Source organism: Sebastes umbrosus, chromosome 4 (genome assembly GCF_015220745.1).
Source record: "Sebastes umbrosus isolate fSebUmb1 chromosome 4, fSebUmb1.pri, whole genome shotgun sequence".
Lineage (NCBI taxonomy): Eukaryota > Metazoa > Chordata > Actinopteri > Perciformes > Sebastidae > Sebastes > Sebastes umbrosus.
The window spans coordinates 32762865-32784551 of NC_051272.1; the positions used below are offsets into that span (position 1 = coordinate 32762865).

Sequence of the window (21687 nt, forward strand, 5' to 3'; positions counted from 1 at the left end):
TAAACCGTGTAGGCTTTTATTGTGAAGTTTGATGACCTGGAAGTAGTTAGACACAGCTGTAGACATCGCTTCACCTGCTTCCACCTTCAACCCTGAATATGTGAATATGTGGTCCTTTTCATCAGCATGGAGGCGGACTCATTAGTGTAAGGTAACGGAACTATGCACCTTGTTTAAGTGTGTAACTAGCCCGCTAGGCCAGCTAGTATCAGAGCGTATTACACACACATAACTACACCAATATGCTAACGACCTAGCTCTGCGGTTTGTGATAGCTATTGAATGAGAGCGCATGTTTCATAGCACCTGCGCACCCCGTCGGCGGTGTTTAACGTGCTGCTGAGCGAAGCTTGTTAGTAGACACTGTGGAACTGGAGGGTCAGTTTCTCTAAAAGCAAATCAGAAAGATGTTTTAATTACATTAGCCTACAGTTCCACACACATTGGCTTTAAATTCATAAATAAATATGGTAATGTAAAAAGTAAGTCATTCAAACCTCCACTAAATTACACCTTGATGGAGGTACACTGGGCTACATGGCCAAAAGTGTGTTGATACCCCAGTAGACTTCTGGTCTGGTCCTGTTTTTATCATTTGTACTAGGCCCTTTAACCTCTTATGCCCCAGGGTGCTGGAAGCTGTGGTTCGTCTAGACAGACATACCCAAAATAAATCAAGAATAGCTCCACAACTAGCAGGTCTATATGCATGATCTTGGTCTCTGTGGATAGGTAAGACCTCAGAGAATTCATCCCCAGTAACATTGTGACTGTTACTATGCCTGAGTAAATTGTGATAAACCAAAGGGAAAATTTACATTTTTATCCTCTCCTAAAATGTTTTCTAGATTAGACAGTGGATAACACCATTATAGCAATTATGCCATGCACAGAGATGCCACTGAATTCATTCAGCAACTTCTTGACTACAACTGTGCCAAAGCAGATATAAATAGCACAAAGCACAGAGATTCTACAAAGGTTTTTGTAAGGATAGGACCAGGAGGACTCTCCATTTGGCCATTTGGATACCCAAAGTGTGCCAAATAGGTTTTCTACCTCTTGAAAGGGAATCTGGCTCTAAAATCCTACTGATATCCACTACAGGAGGCTATGTGCACACAATGGAGCCTTTGGCCATGACATTTACCCTGTGCATCATCACATTCTACCATTGTGCACAGTAGAAAATCAACAAAAAACAACTACATTGTATAATTTTGACTCCAAATGGAGTAGTTTTATTATGATAATGAATTATGATCAAGTAAAACTTAGATAATAACAAATAAGATCAATAACAATGTAAATAAGATAACAGAAAAGAACCATGGCTCATGGTTTTTGAATGACATGTTCTACATTCACAAGCAGATGTATTGTTTGTCCACATACTTTTGGACATACAGTGTATCAAGCATCGGGGCAAGGTTGGGCCTGAACAAAATGCCTCATTGTCATCAAAGCAGTGATCTCATACAATCTCAAAATGTGGCATTGGGTCTTCATAACACATGGTTAGAACTCAACTAAATGTCCTTCTTTTGTATAGGTTTCCTACAGCACTGTGCATCGACCCCCTTACGTGTGACGCATCGTCCCGACTGCAGCTCCACCATGAACACAAAATCATGTGTGATTCTGCTCCGCCTCTCCAGGATGGGGTTCAGACTGTGTGCATCCAAATCCCCTCGCTGCGGTGTTGGAGCCTTGAGTTTAACAACGGTGACTTCCACTTGTCTTCCAAATATCTCATCCTACTCGCCTGTACCCTGCAGTCACTACTACTCCAGCAGCGTCAAGGTGCGCCCCTATCTTCAGTACATGAAACGCAAGATCATACCCCTTCCCAGTCCTCCGTACAGTCACGTGTGCCAGGTAGGGGACCCAGTGCTGCGTTCACATGCAGCTGCCGTTGACCCTGCAGATATAACAGGCCCTGACGTGCAAAAGGTCGTCAGCACTATGGTGAAAGTGATGCGGAAACTTGAGTGTGTGGGACTGAGTGCGCCTCAGATTGGGGTGCCCCTCCGCATCCTGGCCCTGGAATATCCCGAGAAGATGTGGAAAGACAGTTCGCCTGCATCAAGGGAGTTCCTTGGTCTTTCCATCCAGCCCCTGAGGATCTTTATCAACCCCCAGCTGATGGTCCTCGATGGACGGACGGTGCCCTTTCAAGAGGCCTGTGAGAGCATCTCGGGCTTCTCTGCCACAGTTTCACGCTACGTGTCTGTGGAAGTGTCTGGTATGCATGTTTATAGTTCCTGTGGCTCAAATGTGATGTGTTTCAAATGCCAAGTCTCCTTTTCTGAGACTGAGACTGTTCAGGCTATAAAATACTAAGCACATGGAATAAAATTTGGCTCTATGATTCATCCATAACAAGAAAAAAGTTTCAAAATAGAGTATCCTCGCATTTCATTTAAGAATACAAACAAGTGCACAAGTGTTAATGAGGATGATGATACTACACCACATTTATCATGGGGAATTCATTTTATTGTCTCTTAAGTAGTAGACACATCAAAAAGGCAATTGCTAATGCATTTCTGTATATTTTCTCGTCCCTCTGCATGTTCACCCTGCAGGTCTGAATGAGAAGGGTGAAGCCGTCACGTGGCAGGCCAGCGGCTGGCCAGCTCGTATCCTCCAGCACGAGATGGACCACCTGGATGGGGTGCTCTACATCGACCGTATGGACAGCAAGACCTTCATCAACATCAACTGGCAGGCACACAATGAATAGAGGATCCTCAGGACAGACCACAAGCATTTACATAAGAAGCTACTGATGACATGCAGTGATTTTAAGTTTTACTCCACACAACATTGTGTTGAAAGCTTCGACATCTGCTGTTTTGAGCACAATGTGTCTGCTTAACCTTTCATGTGGAAAACCTTCTGGATTGCAGAAAGTGATGCATTTTGGTATCTGGTTCTGGATGGAATAACAGCTCAGTATCAGGGTCATCGTGAACTGCTTCAACTGAAAATCCATCAGTAGAAGTGTTTTTGTGATTGCTCGAAGCTGCAGTCTTGCAGTATATCACTTTAAAGTGCAAGCCAAGGGAGCCATGTTCTGTGGACCTCAGGTCTATGTTTGATGAATAAAGAGGCCAATGTGTTCATGATAAAATGAGTGAATCATACCCGTCTGCCACCATCACAATGAATATATACAACTGTGATAGTATTTAACACAGTTTGGGGTAAAATGGACCAATTTGTCTCAATGTCTTCCCTTTGTTCTACTGGTTTTACATGAGAATGGGGAAGTAGATTCATCTGCATGATCTTTATCCAGTTTGGACAGGGGAATCGGGACATGTCTGGGACATGAGCAGGCATGACTCAGGAAAAACGTTAAGTGGCTCCAACAGCTGAAAGATACATTTTATTTAGGGCTGTCTTCGACCAAAAAAATTCTTAGTTGACTAACACTCGGACGATTCTGACAACTAATCGATTAGTTGATTTGATGGACAGATCTGTAAAACTGTGTTTCTCCACAAAGAGTCACACAAAAGCACCACTTTAAACTTGTGTTTCTATGAGATGTGCTCATAGGTTTCTCCAAAATAAGTCATTCAACATGAAAAAGCATATAAAAAAATAACTAATCGACGAAAAAAATCTCAGTCGACCGAGATCAAAATGATTGATTAGTTGACTAAGAGGGGCCAGCCCTATTTTATTTATTTTTTGTTAAAATTTCAGAGATCTGTCTTGATGTTTAGGACATTGTGAGCGAAGCGGAAAAATTGCATTTATATTGCAAGAGAAAGTGAAGAGAGGATAAGATGTCAAAATCACTCTGAAATTGTTAAATAATGTAGTCCCTTTCATTCAGGTTTCACATTTCTGTATGTCAATCTCTGACTTTTACATGCCCATAACAATATTTGTTTGTGTTATTAAAATGTTTTGGTATGTCAGTTGCTTGCAGTTATGTCAGTGAGGTATTTTCAAAACACTAAATGTCTCTTACTAAATTAAATTTAGGGGACCGTTTTTCCTTGGGTTTCATCCATCCAATGAAAAGCACGCACCGCTCGGTGATTTTCTAAGAACATTTCACTTGATATGCTCATAAAACCTTTGGAACCCATTAAATTTCCCCACTACTGTTCTGTCACCAATCTTAAAAAGGCCACTTTTCCTTGAAAGGTAAATTTTGATAAATAGTCCATCATATGCAGACATCCTTACATTACCAATCCTTGTGTTTAAAAGCACTTTTTTTTCTCTCTGCGATTTATCCTGAAATCTTTTCAAAAAGTATTTTGTTTTAGGGCTGAAACGATTACACAATTAATCGGTTAACAGACAATCAGGAACATTTTTTAACAGTCCATTAATTATAAGTCCCCCCAAATCTCTGGTTCCATAGTCCCCACGACACTAAACTGAATACTTTTGGATTTTAGACTGTTGGATGGACAAAGCAAGCAATTTAAACATGTCAACGTAGCCCCAAAGAAAATGGGATGGCCATTTTTTTTTTTTACAGTTTCCTGACATTTTATAAACCAAATGATTATCGATTTATCAAGAAAACAATCTGCACATAATTGAACATTAGTCGCAGCCTCAGTTCATTTTCACAGCACATAAATACATAAAGGAAGATACCAGAGCCAAATACTCAGCCAGAAAATAATGGCATGAAACCTTTTGGAATGTTCTTAATGTTCTGAAAGGGCTTGTGTTAGTTATGATTCAATAATAGGTATACTGGTACATACTTATACAGTAACTCCACTGGCCCCAAAGTCATTTTCTCATGTATTATATAAAACACATTTAACACAGACAAGTGACTTATTGACCTGTTTTTTTTTTTACTCCAGTCTGTGTGCAGGCAACAAATACAGATGAAAACAGACGTTCTTGTGCTTCACACTAAATTACATTTAAGTGACCCAAGAGCACAAACTGTAATCACAACTTCAAGTCTCAACAATACACAGCGTTTTCAAAATGCTGATAATGGTAAATATGGCCACTTACAGAATAACTGGATGGCAGAGTGATGAGGGTCTCAGAAAGAAGACCAAAATAGAAAAATGGGATCACACTCGATACTGCATTTCAGTACTGTGTCAAGGCAACATCTGAATTATTTCATTTATTGTACTTGATTTTTAAAAAATGAATTCTGTTTCCAGTACACAGATTTAAGGCACTGTGATTTGGCTAAGTTGTGACTAATTAGTGCAAATACAAATCACACAGAAGATGACTGGTCAAAAGTTTGGCCACAGGTGCATACAACAGGATTTCTGTACCAACAATCGCTGCAATACTCGTTTCCGCAATATCTGCACAGAACCAGAGGCTTTCTGGAGCATGCCCTCCCACACGAGCACACTCCCAGTGGCTTGATGTCATGGTGACTTTGGCAGAAGTCTATCTCTCTGCAGGTACCAGAGTGGAAGACACCGCAGCTCAGACACAGGACCTGGGGGTCCAGCTGAGCGAGGTCGCAGCATTTATGGTAGGCGATTGGATGAAGAGATGGCATCATTGATTTAGGGTCATCGCACAGAGCTAAGGACGTCATCGCTGCGCTGCCGCTGGAGAGAGTTGGTGATACGCTCATATCCCTCGCACTGAGGCTTCCACCCTGCGGTGACAACGCTCTCAATTCTGTCATCTCCTCTGTAGTATCATGGTCAGGGAACACCATGTGGTGTTTCTCCGTGTAGCAGTGCTGAAGCGAGGCACAGGTAATGTCGTGGGTGATGTCGCATTCAATACAGGATTTAAGACAAAGAGGATTAGACTGGAGACAGCTGCAAAGGTGGTCGGCTTCAGCCTCGCTCTTACAAAGCCCCATGGCTTCTACCTGCAGACTGCGTGACTGAGAGTCCGCTATGTCAAACCTCGACTCTTCACAGGGACGTCTGCCATGCCTCATGCTGGCTGAGGAGCTTCTGGTAGTGTCCGATTCCAGCTGGGACATCTTGGTCAGTTGGCAGTTGAGTGTAGAGATGCAGACGTGCTCTGTGGCGGACACGGAGGTGGATGAAGAGGACAAGGACGTCACTCCGTTGCTGTGTGTTTTGACAGCAGGGGGTGATGCACTGCTTTGAGCCGCCCAGGTTAAAGAGTGGGGATTCTCGTCGTCATTGACAACCGCCTTCCTCTGCCCCCCGTTAACATGCTCATCCGTGTACAGATCCACCTCCGATTCGCCGTCAAACGGCTCTATCGGTGGCTGGTTGACATCCAGGGTCTTCATGGTGTTGTCCATGGCGACCTGTTGAGATGAATGGACAATGAATCCCCAACTGTTTTAATGTATTTATACTGTTCACTAGGATTAGACCTAGTTGATGTTCGGTGCATTCAGCTGTTCTCAGACAGTGGTGTAGAGCTGAGTTTCAAACCTCGATCTGCTTTTGGTTCTGACAAATGTTTCCACAGCAGTGAGAATCTAAAACTGTCTGTACTGAAAGATGGCAATGAGTGTCATGAGGGGCTGGGTGTTTCACACTATCAGTAATGGAATGTAACAATGTACATTTACTCAAGTACTATACTTAAGTTCAAATTTGAGGTACTTGCACTTTACGTGAGTATTACGATTCAATATATTGCGATATACTGCGATTTATTAAATCAAATTTTCCGAAAACTGTCACAGTATAAAGAACACACCATCATAAACATAAAATCTGACTCAAAAAAGTTTACTTTTTTTATGCAATCAGAACAGTGAGATCTGTATTTGCATTTATAACAGTCCCTGTAACATCCAGCATCATAGCTCTACTTTGAGAGGGCACATACACTGAGAGGGTGCATCTCTTTGCAAATTAAATAAAGTATTGACTGAGTTCATCTTTGCATGTAAACTATTGATTTAAAAATCAATACAGTTTTTCTGAGAATCGATACAGTATCACAAAACAGGTGCCACAGTTGCTCTCCACCGACTGCAAGACCCATGGCATTATGGGAAACGCCCGACTGTCCCCTGATCACCTGTTGTAGAAAGTCAGAACTTTCTGTGTAATTGTAATATTTAACGCTAGATTGTAGGATATTAGTCTCATGTTGTGTACTGAAGGTTTCATCTGTTATCAAACAAATATTGTGTGGTTGATAATAATAATAATAATAATAATAATAATAATAATTATAATAATGAAGGTTATTTATATAGCACTTATCAAAATGAGTGCTCATTATGTGCTTTTCAAGGCGGACATCAAAATAATAAAGGATAGAATCCAATGCCAGATACACGCACATTTCTACATATATTTACAAACTAATATAAATAAATCCGAACATGGTCTGTAAACTACAAGTGGCCTACAGATCAGATCTAACAGGATGTAATTACTTCTGTAACTTCCTGTGAATCCTTTGAAGGCTGCTGGAAACGGCTGGAAACTGTCCGACTTGACCGCCCCCTGCTGTTGCCGCCAGATCTCGTCTACTTTCCAAGCAAAGCGCAGTTCATCTCCAACGAGCCTATTCTTTTATACACATTTCCCTAAAATCAGCCTAAATTATTTGGTATATTTGGAAAAGTGGGATGTCCACTAGAAAAAAACAATGTCTAGCAGCACAGCATGAGTTTGAAATAGCCGACCCGTCAGTTGGTTTGAATAGTGGGGCTGCAAAACACGAAAGCATCCCATCTCCACAAAACAGGCGATAGACTCATTTCAAAATAAAGACCTCAACCCATGATTGACTGATTCATTAATTTGTCAAATAGCAGGCAGACATACCTGTAAGCTGCTCCCTCTCTGCCTCTCCCTCACCACACTCAGCTCCCACTGGGCCTCACCGACGTGCTTCCCCAGAGCCGTCAAGAGGAGGCGACACTCACAGCGGGCCAGGAAGAAGGCACATGACAAGCAGAGGAGGTCATCCTGAGAGGCAGGACTGACTCTGGGCGACTGGAGACGAAGCTGCTCGTGCCGAGACGAGCTGGGCTGGTATCCTAGCAGGCCAAACAGCTTCTCAATCTGTGGCATCGACAGCACCGGTTTGATATGGTGGGTGAACATACCAGAGTACATCTGGAACACAAGAGAGAAAATGGGGAATGTTAGGATTTTGTCCTCATGTGACATGCCAAAAATGAGGGATGCACCGATACTGATACTGGATGGGATACTGACTCAAACACCTGGATTGGGTATCGGTGACAATGGGGCTAATCTATTCAATTCAATTTCTATGTTGATATACTATATACATTATATACTGTAATTATAAATCATGTTTACATTTTGACCAATTTGTTGCTGCATTATAAAGGTTTACACTTAAGCGGTACTTCCTGTTCATTTTGATTTTTTTTTCCAATTTTCTGGTGTACGATTTATTATTTTAATAATAAATAACAATTAAATATATTCATATATATGTGTTTATTGGTCACATTTTGTTTTACAAAATTAGGAAAGCAATAATTAAGTCCAGCCTGATGTTGCCTTACACATAAAGAATGATCCCAGTCACTTCCACACGGTGAGACATACAGCTTATTAATTAAACACTGGTATCGGATCGGCACTCGATATCGGCCAATACCCAAAGCCCAGGTATCGCTATCGGTATAAAATACAAGCTATAAAATAAAATAGCTTTAAAATTACTGAGTGTTTAACCCTGGATGTTATTCTTGTCAGGGTTGAAAGAAAACATTGGACTTATAAACAATATGTGAATAAATAACATTCATGGAGTTGGTGCTGAAATATTGTGTGTAATATTTTGAGAACAAACTCAAAATAAATAAATACAAATTAAATAAACTCATAAAACTATTAACACAAATTGAAATCAAAAACTTGATAATTGACTCCATTGTTTCAGCTTTTTTCAGCTAACCTTGACGACTCGGTACTCGTCCCTCCATGGGCCGAGGTACAGGTTCAGGGCCGCTTGCTCCAGGACCTCAAAAGCTTTAGCCAGGCCTTGCAGCCCCCCTCTGGCTTTGACCCGCCCAGCATCGGCTGCTGCTGCTGCTGCTGCTGCAAGCGAGTCCTCCATCACCCTCAGTGGATCCAGACCCAGGCAGTGTGTCTCCTGGGCCTCTCCGTCCTTCAGCAGGCCCTCCACCTGCTTCCACAGCTCCTCATCTCTACACGCCAGGTTGGAGCCTCGTCCCACAATTTGCTGCTCCAAAATGTCACCGTAGGTGGTCACTAGATCTCTGGCTCTCTGCCTGGAGACGCTCATCTCTTTCATTCAGCTGAGAGGGAGACAGATAGGAACATTGAAATGAAGATTGAAACTACTGCACGTGTTCTCCCCTGTTCATGAATTAACTGTTTCAACATAATTCATATTTAGCCAACCCTTACTTTACAGTTTCTTTGTTTATTTTGCAGTATTCCCTCTAAAGAAAATCCAATTTTTCTTATAGTAGTATAGTATTATAAAGTATAGTATTACCCGAGTAGTATTCCTGTTAATTTTGAAGATTTATTTGCCAAGTTGTTGGTGTATGATTTATTAGTTTAATACTAAATAACAATTCACTAATTTTAATGCATTTATTTGTTACATTTTGTTGAGAAAGTAATGTTTAAGTGAAGCCTGAGGTTGCCTTACACATACGATACGATACAGCTTTATTGTCAGTTTGCATTGAAATAAATTTTGCATCCATAGGCAGCTCAGTTTGAGAAAAAGTACACATCCAATAGACATACTGTTACCATAAACAGACAGACAAGTGAGACCCATCAGACAAAAAAACAAAACACATCACAATTATTCATACATAACCCATTACAAAATGACCATCTGTCCTCTGGATTTACATCTCCTTAGCAGACATTCCTTTATTAGTTCCACAGTGGGGAAATTCGCAGACACTGCATAAGTTATTACAAACTACGTTAGCTTAGCTAGAATTTGTTAAACCGAAAGTGAGACTTCCCACAACTTGGCCTAAGTTAAAGAAAAAAAGCCTGGAGAAGCACTGGAGAAGCTGGGTTTGTAGTCTAGCACGCAGACACACCATGTTGACAACAGAAACACTGCAGCACAGAAGGTTGAATATGTGTAACGTTTTGGTGTAGCAACAGAGTAATTTGTAGAAAGAGCTGTCCACTGGTTGGGGAAGGAAGTGTCTGGTAGGGCTGCAACGATTATTTTCATAGTCATTCATAATCTGTTATTATTATTATTTTCTCCATTATTCGATTAGTTTTTTGGTCTATAAAATTGTGAAAAATGACAATCAATGATTCCCAAAGCCCAAGATGACGTCCTCAAATGTCTTGTTGTGTCCACAACTCAAAGATATTCAGTTTACTGTCATAGAAAGTAAAGAAATCAGAAAATATTCACATTTAATAAGCTGGAATATGCGAATTTTGACTTTTTTTTAACCTAAAAATTACTCAAACCGATTAATCGATTATCAAAATAGTTGACGATTAATTTAATAGTTTCACAGGTCAATCGATTCAAATATTAATCGTGATTAATCGCATGATTTTCCATAGTTAATTGCGATTATTCCCAAATTAATCTCACATTTTCTATCTGTTCAAAATGTACCTTAAAGGGAGATTTCTCAAGTGTTTAATACTCTTATCAACATGGGAGTGGACAAATATGCTTGCTTTATGCAAATGTAAGTATATATTTACTATTAATCAATTAACAACACAAAACAATGACACATGTTCCTCACAGGTACTGCATTTAGCATAAAACATATGCTTAAATCATAACATGGCCAACTCAAGTCCAACAGGCAACAACAGCTGTCAGTGTGTCAGTGTGTCAGTGTGCTGACTTACCCCAAACTGCATATGGTTATTTATTTATGTACTTATTCTTTGAGTTTCTGTTTGTTTTGTCAGCTTATAACTTTCATCCTTTCACTGTGTTAACTTGTGGGTTCATCATTGTGTTGGTTGAGGAGTGGACTAACTTTGGGAACAGAGCTTCTATAAAATACACAAACAGCTTTCAGCCAATTATAGCAATGTGTTGTCGTGGAAATGTCCAGTAAGCTGGGGGAACTATCAGATCAGATCAGATCAGATCAGATCAGATCAGATCAGATCTCCCTTCACTAGTCCCACAGGGGGAGAATGTGCAGACACTGCTGAGTTATTACAAACTACGTTAGCTTAGCTAGAATCTGTTAAACCGAAAGTGAGACTTCTCACAGCCTGGCCTAAGTTAAAGAAGAAAATGAAACGTTACTGTTAGTTTCATAATGAGCCAACAAACGTGTTGATCAACACCGTTATAACATTATAAAGGTTAAAAACTGTCCGTCAGAGAAACATCAGTTAGACGTTAGCATTAGCATAACGGACTAGCTAGTGCTGCTAGGTTACCCTGCTGCTAGGTTACCTGCTGTTACCATGACTGCTACATGTTGCTCTGTTTTAATGGCGAGACATTCACACCACATTTCTAACAAATATGAGCCCATTTAAACTCTCTAACTTGTTTTTTTAACTGATATTTGATATAAAACACAACTCAAACGTTTTCATAAATGTGCGAGCTGCTCTTCAATTCGGTTAACATACAAGCCTCAAACCAACAACCAGTCTAGTTTTAGAGTAGAGTCAGGCGGCTCTCCGTGTTACATCTGAGGGAAAGACCCCGGAAGTCACAGCACATCTCCTCACAATAGTTACAAAATCATACGAAGATTAGTTTCATGTTGTTTTAGACATACGCCGAATTAAAGGTTGACTCTCGTTTATTTAGATATCGTTGTGGCTTGGGTTGTAGAAGGTATTATATTTTGCCGACATACAAAGCAACAATGAATTGGTAGATGAAGCATGACATCTCGGTCCGAGAGAGCATCACTAGTGTCGGAGCTAAGCTAACGTTAGCTCGCAGCTACAGATGGAAGTTTGATCAAAGCCTTCGAGCTTAGATTGTCACACTAGATACACACACACACTCACCTGTGCCAGGCACTCACTCAGATGTTTATCAATGGATCAGGTAGCCTCACTAGAACATGTCCGGTCACTCAGTCTCCGCGCAGCTGAGAGCTGCTTGATTGTCTTGGATAAGGTAAACAATGTCACGTGGCGTGGATTTTCCCAGACGGGAGCGCGTGGTATGAATATCAGGGCGGGCCGGTGGTCTGCAGCGGAAACATAAACATATGAACTCTAAATACTGGATCAATGATATTACTATATATTTTACTTTTTATTTTCTATTTACTTATTTGTTTATTTAATTTATTATTACTCTCTTATTTTTATATTATTATTGTGGTTGTTTTTTTCTTTTATTGTGTTTCTTGTTTTGTTTTGTTTTATTCTTTCTTTTTATCATTATTATTATTATTATTATTATTATTTATTTTCTTCATTTTATTTCATTTTTAATGTTGAAGTTGTTTTCTCTAGTGTACTTAATGAGTTCGTCTATAAGCTCAACTAATTGGTTTATAAACTATTGTAATTAAGAACTGTAAATTGCGTATATGAAAACAACCTCGAAAAAATAAAGTATAAAAAAAACTAAATGCTGGATCAGAACTAATTTTAATTATAGATAAAGGGAAATAGACGGTTACTAGTAATGGTGTTACGAAATTAAGGCTGCAGTGGGTAGAAATGGAGCAAATATGATTAAAAATTGTATAAAACGGTCTCTATATTCTGACAGTAGTGCATGAGACAGGTAATCTGAAAAAAAAATCAGGTTCCTCTGTGTCCTCCGGTGCTCCTAATGGCATCTGCAAGATTTCACAGACCGGAGGAAAACAAGCAGTCATCTATGAGAGCCGGCTGTCAATCACTCGCGAACTCCGATCAAACGGTCAAACTAGGCAGCGCTGATAAAATATGAATCAATATTCTGTTACTGTAACGCCTATTTCTCTCCTCAAATGTTTTCAGAAGCATCTTGTGTACTGTTTAGCTTTAAAAGTTTGTGACCCGGCAGCCATATTGAGATCTGTTGAGGAAATACAAGCACCGCCCACCAGCCGGAGCACAGCCAATAGGAACGCTCTCTCTCTCTCTGAAATGACCTGTGTGACGACCTCTCTCTCTTACTCTACTGACTGAGTGCTTTGCTGCAGCCTTTGCAGATCCAGGGAGTAGCTGGTTGGTGTAGCTGGGAAGGTCGTCTGTTGTACCTGCCCATCTGGGTTGTCGAGAAGCCATAAAAGGACTGCCTTCTGACAGTCTCACTCTCTCAGCTGGGCCTGCTGCATCTACCTCACCATTCTTTCTTTGTTTGGTTTCTCCCACCAGCCAACACACATTACACCATATTTTCACTCATGCACACACTACTAACATGACTGATCTCTCTTCTACTTACACACCCTACCAGTTAGTTGATATGTTTGTTAATTACTTGATATTGATATATCTGTGTGGCCTCCCTTTTTGTTGCCAGCCTTGAGCCAGGTGGTAACACCTGTGATTGGTCAAAGTCTCCCGTCACAGGCTAGATTTTTTAAAGCCTGAAAACAGAGCCATGAGGAGGTGCAGAAGTCTAGTTTTCTCTCAGAACACTTGAATTACAATATACTGAAATATTATTATGGAATTTTTGCAAAATGATGCCAAAAATATACGGCCTACTGCCACTTTAATCAATAAAAAAATACCAATTTGCCTGTATAGAGTTTATACCAGCTTTCTCATATTGTCGAAAAGCGCATCATCCACTAGATGGCAGCATTTCATCTTTGAAGCGCCCTGCTGGCCTCAACGTGATTGCATTGTCGTTAAAGTCAGTTCTAATAAGCGAGTAAACACACACACACACACACACACACACACTCAGAGTAGTGAGCCTGTTTTGTCGAGCTGCAGGCGTGGCTTCAGTGACACTGGTAGAAGGGCGGAACTGTGGCCCCTGAGTTTAGTTTAAAGCATCCTGGGTTGGCCAAGATGCTCTGCACAAGTCAGGAGCTTCACTTCAGCACACACACAAACACACACACACAAACACACACACTCTCGCACACACAAAGTCATCCTCCATCCTCCACCCTCCAGCAGGCCTGTGCAGCTGCAGCCAGCATGTCTAACTCGGACCGGGTTGTGTTGGCTCTAGGAGGAGCAGGCACAGTGGGCTCTGGGATAGTTAAAGGTCTGCTGGACAAAGGTAAGCTGCCCAGGGGCCACCTGGAGAAACCTAGGAAACCTTTCTACTGCTAAGAGGCTGTTTACCAAAAATGCTCACAATATAGTCTTTGAAGCAGATGAAGTTATTACTCTGACATCCGAATTCATTTGGAGACTGTCTAAACAGTTTTACGCACAGGTGACTGTCTGGTGGATTTTACGCAGGGAGAATTCCATCATGATAAACTATATTAGCATGGTATTTTAGTACTTTATGAGCATTTTCTGGCTTTGAATTGTAAAATGACTGACTTTTAATCCGACGTCTATCTGCGTGCGTAAAGTTGTAAATTGTTCCCATAATCCGGAATAGATCCAATAATCAGGTATTTGATTTGCTGTACATCCTGGTGCGTAGTGTGCCGGTTGGATTCTCGAAATCTAACTTTTAAATAATGTTTAATATTTGTGTTTTAAGTGTGTGTTGTGAGTTTATGATAACTTGTGCTTTTTGGTTTGATGTTTCTGCTGGTGGCTTGATCAACAAAGTCCCATACACTCTGATATTACATTACATCTATTTTTATGTTTACATTACATCTATTTTTATCTATTTTTATATTTAATGCTTCTAGTTTAACACTTCTGTTTATATTTATTTATTACATCTACTTTACCTGTTTTATTTGCTTTATAACTGTGTGTGTTTTACCTGTTATATGTTTTATCTGCCTCCTTTAGTCTTGTCAAGTATATGTTTTAAAGCACTGACCAGAAGTGGCAACTGTGAATCTCGTTGTATTTAATACAATGACAATAAAGCTTTCTATCTATCTATCTATATTAATTGATCCAAGCTCTGGTTTCAGACTCTGTATTATCATCATCTTTTTTCTTCTTCTTTTTTTATAAATTACATTTTATGGTTGGAGGTAGTTGAGTGTAATTTTGGTTTTACTATCTTCATCCCTGTTTAGAGGCTGTTTCAGTTCCAAAGCTGCAATCTATTTGGCTTATTCATTGTGATCTGCTGCCTCTGCATGAACCAGCGGAGGAGACAGTGCAGGATGCTGCATGTGATGAGAGTGCACTGGTTTGGGATTTACCATGCACGTCCATAGCTTTGCTGCTTGAATTGAGAAGAAATGTACCATCTGCTGCTCTGTGGTGTTTATCCCTCTGATGACCTTGATAAACAGATTTGGACAATGTAGGCCTATTAGTGAATGTTCATTTTCATGTGAAAGGGATTACTCTATGTGTATGTGTTAAAGGTGATGGTTTTGTCTGTCTGCACAGTAGATTAATGTAGTATCTGCTGTGTGTGTGTGTGTGTGTGTGTGTCAAGGTTTCAAAGTCGCAGTGATCGCCAGGGACAGCAGCCGTCTGGAGAGGCTCCAATCATTGGTCTCTCCCAGCACAAAGGATAACCTCACCACTATAGTGGGGAATGTGGGTAAGTTGGGTTATACGCATCCTCCCATTCATATAAAGCTGTTTGTCATCTATCCATTCATCCACTGAACCCACCAGTCACTTCTGTGAGTGGAGAGGTGGGGGTTGTTTGCTCTTCTCCATCTATTTGAAGCCCTGCTGTCCTCTGGAGCTCCTCTAACAGAGATATAAACATCATCTATTTTGAATTTCACACCAGTCTCACTGAGAGGCTTCACTATTTCAAACTGCCCACGTGGGAGACTGTAATGGATATGGCAACACACTGTATCATGGCTGCATTGCAAAGTTTATTACATCAATACAAAATTGATGGATCCAGTTGTATGAAAAATAAAGATGATTTTACTATGCATTACATTAGCACAGTACCAGTAGTAAAACAAGTGTAGAGACTAAAGTCATGTTCTGTGAGGCTGTACTTTGCAAACATCAGCATACTAATATTCTCACAATGACAATTTTGACATCCTTATGTTTAAAGCTTCAGTAGGCGACAAGTTTTTGGCATCATTGGGCAAAAATTCCATAATAACCTTTCAGCATATTTTAATTCAAGTGTTCTGAGAGAGATAACTACACTTCTGCACCTAATGACCTTACCTTACCTCGACTTAATATGTCAAGAGGAAACAGTGAGGTCAGGGGGTCGCCAAACTTGTTATACATCATACTCCAAATTCTATTGGCAAAATATAGCAGCTTAGAGCAAAAACAATCAAAATCAGCCTTTAAAACCCTATATTAGTCGAACCATAGTCACACATATTGATCTAAAATGCTGTTTTGAAGGCCTTTCTACTTACAGTCTAGCTGGACCACCACCTGGAAGCCTTTCTTCTCCTGAATTCTTCTCTCTGTTCCAGGGTCTGAGGAGGGAGCAGAGCAGGCAAAGCAGGACCTGCTGAAGGCGGTGGGGAAGGTGACTGACATCGTCTCCTCTCTGGGCTTCAGTTGGTGGCAGGGAGGACCCCCACACACCCAGTCTCTCAAAGAACTACACTGGGTGAGCACTCAAACATAAACCAGACATCGGCTAGACCAGGGGTCAGCAACCTTTTCTATCAAAAGAGCCATTTTAGGCAAATTAAATAATCTGTCTGGAGTTGCAAAACATTTAAGCATTGTGATGAAGGTAACACAGTTTATAGTCTAAGTATATAGTATATAAGTCTAATGCAGTGAGGGCCAAAGAGCAAATGTACTATGGAGTATAAGGGCCACATTGAGAGGAAAAACATCTGAGATTTCCAGAATAAAGTCATAACTTTACGAGAAAAAAAGTCGTAATATTACGAGAATAAAGTCATAAATTTACGAGAATAAAAAGAAAATAACACGTAAAATTAATACTTTGTAATATTATGACTTTATTCTCATAATACTACGACTTTTTTCTCTTAAACTTCAGACTTTATTCTTGTAATATTACAACTTTTTTTCTCGTAAACTTATGACTTTATTCTCGTAATATTACGAATTTATTCTCGAAGTGTCAGATTTATTTTTTTCCTCAATGTGGCACTAATACCCCGTTGTATCATAGACCTACAACAATGATAAAGAGAGGGGCTAAAGAGCCGCATGTGGCTCTGAAGCCGCAGGTTGCTGACCCCTGGGCTAGTCCAATACATGAGACCGCTGTTTGATTAAACATAGGTTTTTCTTATATTCAGGAAAGCATATTCACATTTTATTACTTGTAATAATTATACTGGTGACAGTAATGACAGTTGTAAGAGTAGTCTTAGTAGTTGTGATAGGCATGTCCTGGTTCTCCTGTGACATTATGTCTGAATGTTGTTGCAGAAGCTTTTCCTCTGTTGCAAGAATGAAATTCTGATTCTTTTCATTTCCTATCAACTCTCCAGGTAATTGAGACATTACTTTTCAGCACCTTTGTGTCATGGAAGTCCTTCTTCCCCCTGGTGAGGGACGACTCCAACTGTACCTACACCTTCATAACAGGTGACTCCTTTAGCTCGTTATTTCTACTAATAGCAGAGCCTCTGTCAAGTGTGTGTAATGTGGTGTAGGAGGTGAGAAACACTGAGAGAACTGAACTGCTGTTTGGTTTTTCTACGTACAGAAGCCAGATACAAAGATGCAGAGTGAGGGGGCAATCCATAGCCAGTATAGTTTAGGCTACTAATAATAAGCAGGTAGCATATGTTAAGGCCACCTGGGGACAACCGCCATATTTTTTTATGCCTCCACGCACACGAGCCACGAGGAGGTGCAGAAGTTTTCTATCAGAACACTTGAGTTACAATATGCTGAAAGGTTATTATGGAATTTTTGCCCACTGATGCCAAAAAAGTGTTGCCAATTTAAGTCTTCATAACAACATAAATAATACTAATTTTTACTACTTTCTCCGACAAAAAACAAGAACAATTTTTCATAGTCAATAAGGAGGAGTGTGTTGTGGCCTCTAGTCACCTCAACCACAACCCCAGCACACTCTGCCCAGCTGTGTATTGATATAGTTGTATGCCCTCTGCTGCTCTGTGCCACAGGAGGAGCAGGTGAGAAGCTGCTGATGCCTGGTACTGGCTTTCTGACAGTAGGAGCTGCCAGCACCCTGGCCTTCTGCCAGGTACTACGAGAGGAGTATCCCGAGGTGCCCTGCAAACTCAACCAGGTGAGACTTTAATGGGATTACACAGCAAGAGTTCAATTAATAAAGCACCGAAGCTAATGTAAGATATCTACCTGACCGCCGGCAGATAGCCTCAGACCTGTTTATTTAGGTTTCGCAGCTCAGTACGAGATCATAAAAGAAATCCTTCCGATTTCATTTGTGGTTTCAAGCAGCAAGATCAGTCCGTTCTCCCACAGAGGCTTTAAATAAAGAATTCAGACCTTTTAAAAACATGACATTTGCTAGATAATTGCTGATTTGTCTTTTCACATAATGCAAGTTGTAAAGGACTTCTCTAAACACTTAAAGTCAATCTGAAATTAAAGGAGACATATTATGTTCAATTTCAGGTTCATACTTGTATTTTGGGTTTCTACTAAAACATGTTTACATGCTTTAATGCTCAAAAAACACTTTATTTCTCTCATACTGTCTGTCTATATATGCCTTTATCCAGCCACTGTCTGAAACGCTCCGTTTTAGCGCCTGTCTCTTTAAGACCCCCTCCTTAAAAAGCCCGGTCTGCTCTGATTGGTCAGCGTTTCTGGTCTTCTGTGCTGTCGCCATCATCACCATAGACATATATACATAGACGTTGCATTGACTCCTGGGTTGTACGTCAACGTGGGCGCCAAATTGGACCAGGCAAGACTGGCCCGTAAACACATACAAGTGAACGGGGAAGCTGCCGTTTTTCTGGACCGATTTCTCAACCGATTTCAACGAGTCGTTTTATATACAAATGTTTATGATCTACGAGGAGTAACGTTAATTTAACGTTACGATTTATTTTTATTTTCCCAAAGATTTTGGTGAAAAACTCGTTAACGGTTCATGGATCAGCGGTCTGTCCTTCGATATGGTGGGATTCAATCAATTATTAGGTCATTATTAAAAACTAGTACTATCATATCACATTTTCCTTTAATCATATTTCACATTATCAACTGTTCAAGTTAACGTTACATCTTTACAAAACATTTGCTTCTTTAACATCAGATGAGAGCTAGCTAACGTTCCTTATTGTTAGCTAATCGATATCAGTTAATGTTAGCTTATTGATGTTCATATCTAACATTTTCTATGTGTTTAAAACATGAAATGTACGATACGTATTAAAAACAATATGTGTCTAATATTGCAAACAATAAAACTGATGGCATGTCTTGGTTAACAATTACGCTATTAGATTATTTAGTTTTTTATAATTGCTGTATTATCACCATTATTTCAATAAATTCATATAACTAATATTATTATACTAATATTTATTATTACCATTATTTTTTTATGTAGTAATATTTGCCTATTATTCTGATTGCTCTTATTAGTAAGGAAGACATTTCATTATATTATATTATATTATATCATAAAGGGACCTGTCTACAAGTTTTAGCCTTAAACAAGGAAAATAAGCCAAAGCCATACAAACGTGAGTTTTAACAATTCCTTCTGATAAATGAATTATTTTCTATCACGTCAGTAACTCCTTTATTGATTGGTCCTGGCAGGTGAAAATCAACACAGGTGTAGCCACTCCAGAGCGCATGGCACCTGGTTACCTGAACCACCTGGACCTTGGCGAGGCTGTTGCCACCCTTGTGGAAAGACGAAACACGTCCCACACTGTCTTCACCGTCAGCTGCCCTGCAGACTTAAAAACTGTCCTTCTGGAGGGGAACCTTTAGATTTGGAAACCCCTTGCTCCGGCCCTACCTTGTTGTCACAGGGACACATCTACACGCCCTCTGCTCCTATACTCTTACTGAACACATGTACCCCATTCATGCCCAACTTTATGTAAATTATCTGTTGTTTCAACTAATACCGTATATTAAGCTGCCTGTTCTCAGATTGTTAGCGACTGTTTTCTCTGCATGTGCTGTTGTCTGTAAAAACATGCATACAGGATTTACAATACACACCTTCTCATTGTTGCCTGCTTCTGTACAAAAATGATCGCGCAGTTCTGTTCTATCGTCGGAAGACATTATACCCAATGTAATGCCACCAATTTTCCATGGATCTGCTAAATACTGTATACTTGGTATAAAACTAGATCTCTTAAAGGACTACTTTACCCCAAAATGACCATTTTTATATCAATTACTCAGCCCGTGTAACCTTGAATTTGTGAAGAAAACATAGTTTTTCTGGCATGCCTCCACAGTGAACGAAGAGTAAAACAACAGAGAAAAGTCTTGATGAATTGAAGTAAATGGGGGCCGCGTTTAACAACAGCAAAACTATATCAGAACCTCTGTTTACGAACTCTCACACAACCTGTGCAGCACAATCCAAAGTCTCATTTATCCAGTCATATGCTCACTACTTCCCAAACACATGCGTCTTTGCTAAAACCTCACTATTTAAAACACTTTGTACAGTGTGATCACTCAGGTCAAGGCTGATGATCAGACCATACAGTGTGATCACTCAGGTCAAGGCTGATGATCGGACCGTACAGTGTGATCACTCAGGTCGTGGCTGACGATCGGACCGTACAGCGTGATCACTTAGGTCAAGGCTGACGATCAGACCGTACAGTGTGATCACTCAGGTCGTGACTGCAGATCGGACCGTACAGTGTGAGCACATAAATTGGGAGCTTTGGCTTCACATCCCAAACAATCTACAGTAGGAGTAGGAAGTACACAACAACATGTCTAAAAGTGTACAGTGTATGCCCAGCTTAAGTGTAACTGTGTTTACAAGACAACTCCATGGGGTACCTTTAACATGTTGGCATAAAGGCTAAAGTGCAACATGGTTGAAGAGTGTAGGAACACTTTGTGGCCTGAGATGATTAGGACTTTGAGATACTGGGGATGTAGCTGATGGGGAACTTGTACGTTGAGGATTTGACATTTTTTGAGTCCTGAGATGTTGCAGACTTGAAATGTCTTAAAAAGTTGGAGATGATGTGGAGTGTGCATTCTTTAAGGACCTGACATGTCAGGAAAACAGACATTTGCAACCTTCTGTATTGGGGACATTGAAATGTTAGGGAAATGATGAATTCATTTCACATCCTGTTACCTTTTACGGTTGCAGTATGCTTGAAACGAACACATTTGCTCGATGGCGTCGTCCAATTTGCTTACACCTGATCTGAAGGTCACACTCAATGGCAGAGCAAAAAAAAAAGCCTGCCATCATAGCCTCCACTGGCTGCATCCCACTGCCTCCCCAGTCTCTCTCCAAGAACTCTGTGGCTTCAGCGAATCTGTCTGAACTCTATAAATTGGGTTGTCTCACAGTCTCTCCTTGAAGACATTCATGGTGCTGCAAAAAAGGTTACACTTTGTTGAAGAGTGGGGGTTTCAGATACTCTCAGACGAGCACTTCCTTTAACTGACCCCTCACGGATGGAGACCATGGCTCTGAATAGTGAGAATCGTTGTCATGGCATGACTCATTACGGATATAAAGGTAACACAGCATGTTCACTGCTCATTTTAGCCTCTTTGTAGAGCTTTCACATACAGTGTTTTCACATTCAAATACCAATAAAAAAGATATGTGCCA

The 21687-nt window shown here is 40.3% G+C and overlaps 3 protein-coding genes across 5 annotated transcripts; 2 read left to right on the plus strand and 1 right to left on the minus strand.

Annotated features, from left to right (window-relative positions):
* The first annotated feature begins 5 nt into the window (after positions 1-5).
* pdf (peptide deformylase, mitochondrial) lies at positions 6-3136 on the plus strand. Of its 2 annotated transcripts, none has more exons than XM_037767009.1 (3): positions 6-151; positions 1553-2245; positions 2589-3136. In XM_037767009.1, the coding sequence occupies exons 2-3, from the start codon at positions 1618-1620 to the stop codon at positions 2744-2746; spliced, it is 786 nt and encodes a 261-aa protein (XP_037622937.1). In that variant the 5' UTR covers positions 6-151; positions 1553-1617; the 3' UTR covers positions 2747-3136. The 2 variants fall into 2 exon arrangements, with proteins under 2 accessions (XP_037622937.1, XP_037622938.1); XM_037767010.1 differs by having other exon boundaries at positions 15-146.
* Positions 3137-4328: 1192 nt separating this feature from the next.
* spata2l (spermatogenesis associated 2-like) lies at positions 4329-12071 on the minus strand. 2 transcript variants are annotated; one of them, XM_037767007.1, is made up of 4 exons: positions 11925-12071; positions 8860-9223; positions 7749-8042; positions 4329-6262 (listed from the first exon to the last, which is right to left on the minus strand). In XM_037767007.1, exons 2-4 carry the CDS (start codon positions 9217-9219, stop codon positions 5228-5230), a joined length of 1689 nt encoding a protein of 562 aa, XP_037622935.1. In that variant the 5' UTR covers positions 9220-9223; positions 11925-12071; the 3' UTR covers positions 4329-5227. The 2 variants fall into 2 exon arrangements, with proteins under 2 accessions (XP_037622935.1, XP_037622936.1); XM_037767008.1 differs by having other exon boundaries at positions 11942-12046.
* A 1809-nt stretch (positions 12072-13880) lies between these two features.
* si:dkey-238o13.4 (uncharacterized protein LOC560780 homolog) lies at positions 13881-21687 on the plus strand. The gene is made up of 6 exons (XM_037768781.1): positions 13881-14100; positions 15409-15516; positions 16382-16521; positions 17387-17483; positions 18035-18159; positions 19671-21687. Exons 1-6 carry the CDS (start codon positions 13884-13886, stop codon positions 19845-19847), a joined length of 864 nt encoding a protein of 287 aa, XP_037624709.1. The 5' UTR covers positions 13881-13883; the 3' UTR covers positions 19848-21687.

Excerpts from the sequence above, each read along its gene's own strand:
- pdf (XM_037767009.1), top strand. The coding sequence starts at position 1,618 with ATGAACACAAAATCATGTGTGATTCTGCTCCGCCTCTCCAGGATGGGG. Across the intron at positions 2,246-2,588 it reads CGTGTCTGTGGAAGTGTCTG|GTCTGAATGAGAAGGGTGAA; the intron begins GTATGCATGTTT and ends TTCACCCTGCAG.
- spata2l (XM_037767007.1), bottom strand. The coding sequence starts at position 9,219 with ATGAAAGAGATGAGCGTCTCCAGGCAGAGAGCCAGAGATCTAGTGACC. Across the intron at positions 8,043-8,859 it reads ACGAGTACCGAGTCGTCAAG|ATGTACTCTGGTATGTTCAC; the intron begins GTTAGCTGAAAA and ends CTTGTGTTCCAG. Across the intron at positions 6,263-7,748 it reads AGAGAGGGAGCAGCTTACAG|GTCGCCATGGACAACACCAT; the intron begins GTATGTCTGCCT and ends TCATCTCAACAG.
- si:dkey-238o13.4 (XM_037768781.1), top strand. The coding sequence starts at position 13,884 with ATGCTCTGCACAAGTCAGGAGCTTCACTTCAGCACACACACAAACACA. Across the intron at positions 14,101-15,408 it reads TAAAGGTCTGCTGGACAAAG|GTTTCAAAGTCGCAGTGATC; the intron begins GTAAGCTGCCCA and ends GTGTGTGTCAAG. Across the intron at positions 17,484-18,034 it reads TACCTACACCTTCATAACAG|GAGGAGCAGGTGAGAAGCTG; the intron begins GTGACTCCTTTA and ends TCTGTGCCACAG.